Genomic DNA, 1,652 nt, shown 5'->3' on the forward strand with positions numbered 1-1,652 from the left:
CAAAGCCCAAGACCCCGCCAGCTGCTCGGCCAGTCCGCCGCCCGCGTCAACCTCGTCTACAGCCGCGCCGTCAAGAGGTTCCGCGCAGACCACCACCTCTGGCTCCACTACGCAAAGCACTGCGTTAATACAGGCTCCCATAAGGCCGCCGCCAAGGTCCTGGCCAGCGCCATCGCCTATATGCCCGATGCGAGCGACGTCTGTCTCGCCGCTGTCGCCTTCCATTTCGATACCTGCGCCGACGCCGAAAGTGCAAGGGCCATCGCCCAGAGGGGCTTGAGAGCTCTTCCGCATTCTCTCCCTATGTGGACAGAGTACTTTCGAATGGAGCTTTGCTATTTGGCAAAGCTTGTTTCGAGGCGCATCGCCATGGGGCTCCCGCTCTCTGGTACCGCGCCTGAACCCTCCCAACCTCCGGAGCAGCAGGAGCAGCACGCAAATGAACCTCCTCCCGACCAAGTCGCGGTAGACTCTGCAGGTGACAGTCCCCCGTCTCACCCGTCTTCGTCTGGGAGTGAAAACATGTCGTTTTGGGACGGTGGCATTCCCATGGCGGTGTACACCAACGCCTGCGAAACTTGACCCTCACGCCTCAACACCGCGTCCATTTCTGGCACATCGTCGCCACCACGCCCTATGCACCGAAACAGCTGCTCCGGTCTCTAGCGTCAGCTATGCTCAAGCAACATCCGCATTGCATCATCTCCCGTCTTGTCAATATCCAATTGAATTGGGACCTTTTGCATGCACAATTGATACAGGAATCGTCTCCCGCTGAAGCCACACACGACAACGACAATGACTATGGGAACAAAGAACCTGACCAACAGACCAAGGACATGCAGCATCGCCTTGCCGATCACGCCCTGGAGACTATAAACAAGATGCAACAGCTTCTCTCCGAGCGCCCGCTGGCAGCAAGCATTGACACTTGTAAGCCGGCCGTGCAATCGTTTTGGGAAAACCTAATGGCCCTTATCAGCACTTGCGAACAGCACCAGGCAGCTACTTCCCTCGCCAAGAAAGTGCTTGTCCTCATCAAGTCTGGAAAAGTTTTCAGTGGTGATTTTTCTAGCAGCGGAACGAAAGGCCCCGACGGTGTGGATCCCAAAGACACTCACACCTGGTCTATGAACCACTTTGCGAACATGCTAGAATCAAAAACTTGTCCCTTGTCAAGAAAATCGCACGATGTGTTGACGGCCAAGGTTCTCATCCCCTTTCGAGGGCGCGATGAGGAGAGAGCTCTCTGCGCATGGTTATCTTCAGAGGGCAATCTGAAACAGTTGCAGGGCATTTGCGATACCATGCTTTCCCTGCCCCCGCTCACATTGAAGTCATTACACTCGGCCATCCGGTCTCAAATGAAATGATTTATGACCGCATGCAGAGTCAGGGACAACTATCTGGTGCAGACGTGCTTCAGCTCTCTTTCCAAACAAGAAAACTTTTTAAAGCAGCAACGATTAGAGAAGACGGGGGCCGAAGCGGGCGCTCGAATTATGCGGCGCGACAGACAATGTGGCGAGCGACTAGAGGCGGGAGCGACAAGCCGCAGCAACAGTCGCTGCGCAACCGGCTTGCATTGCTGTCATGACGAGCGGGCAGTTTCGGGGTCCGCGCGTGACACGTGCGCGAGGCAGTGGCCGCCA

At 56.1% G+C, this 1,652-nt stretch overlaps 1 protein-coding gene across 1 annotated transcript; it reads left to right on the top strand.

Annotated features, from left to right (window-relative positions):
- Positions 1-968: 968 nt before the first annotated feature.
- On the top strand, positions 969-1,373 carry CHC_T00003779001 (hypothetical protein). Its single transcript, XM_005715438.1, has one exon. The coding sequence runs from the start codon at positions 969-971 to the stop codon at positions 1,371-1,373; it is 405 nt and encodes a 134-aa protein (XP_005715495.1).
- Positions 1,374-1,652: the final 279 nt, after the last annotated feature.

The sequence above is a fragment of the Chondrus crispus genome, genomic scaffold, assembly GCF_000350225.1.
Source record: "Chondrus crispus Stackhouse genomic scaffold, scaffold_20, whole genome shotgun sequence".
Taxonomy (NCBI): Eukaryota; Rhodophyta; class Florideophyceae; order Gigartinales; family Gigartinaceae; genus Chondrus; species Chondrus crispus.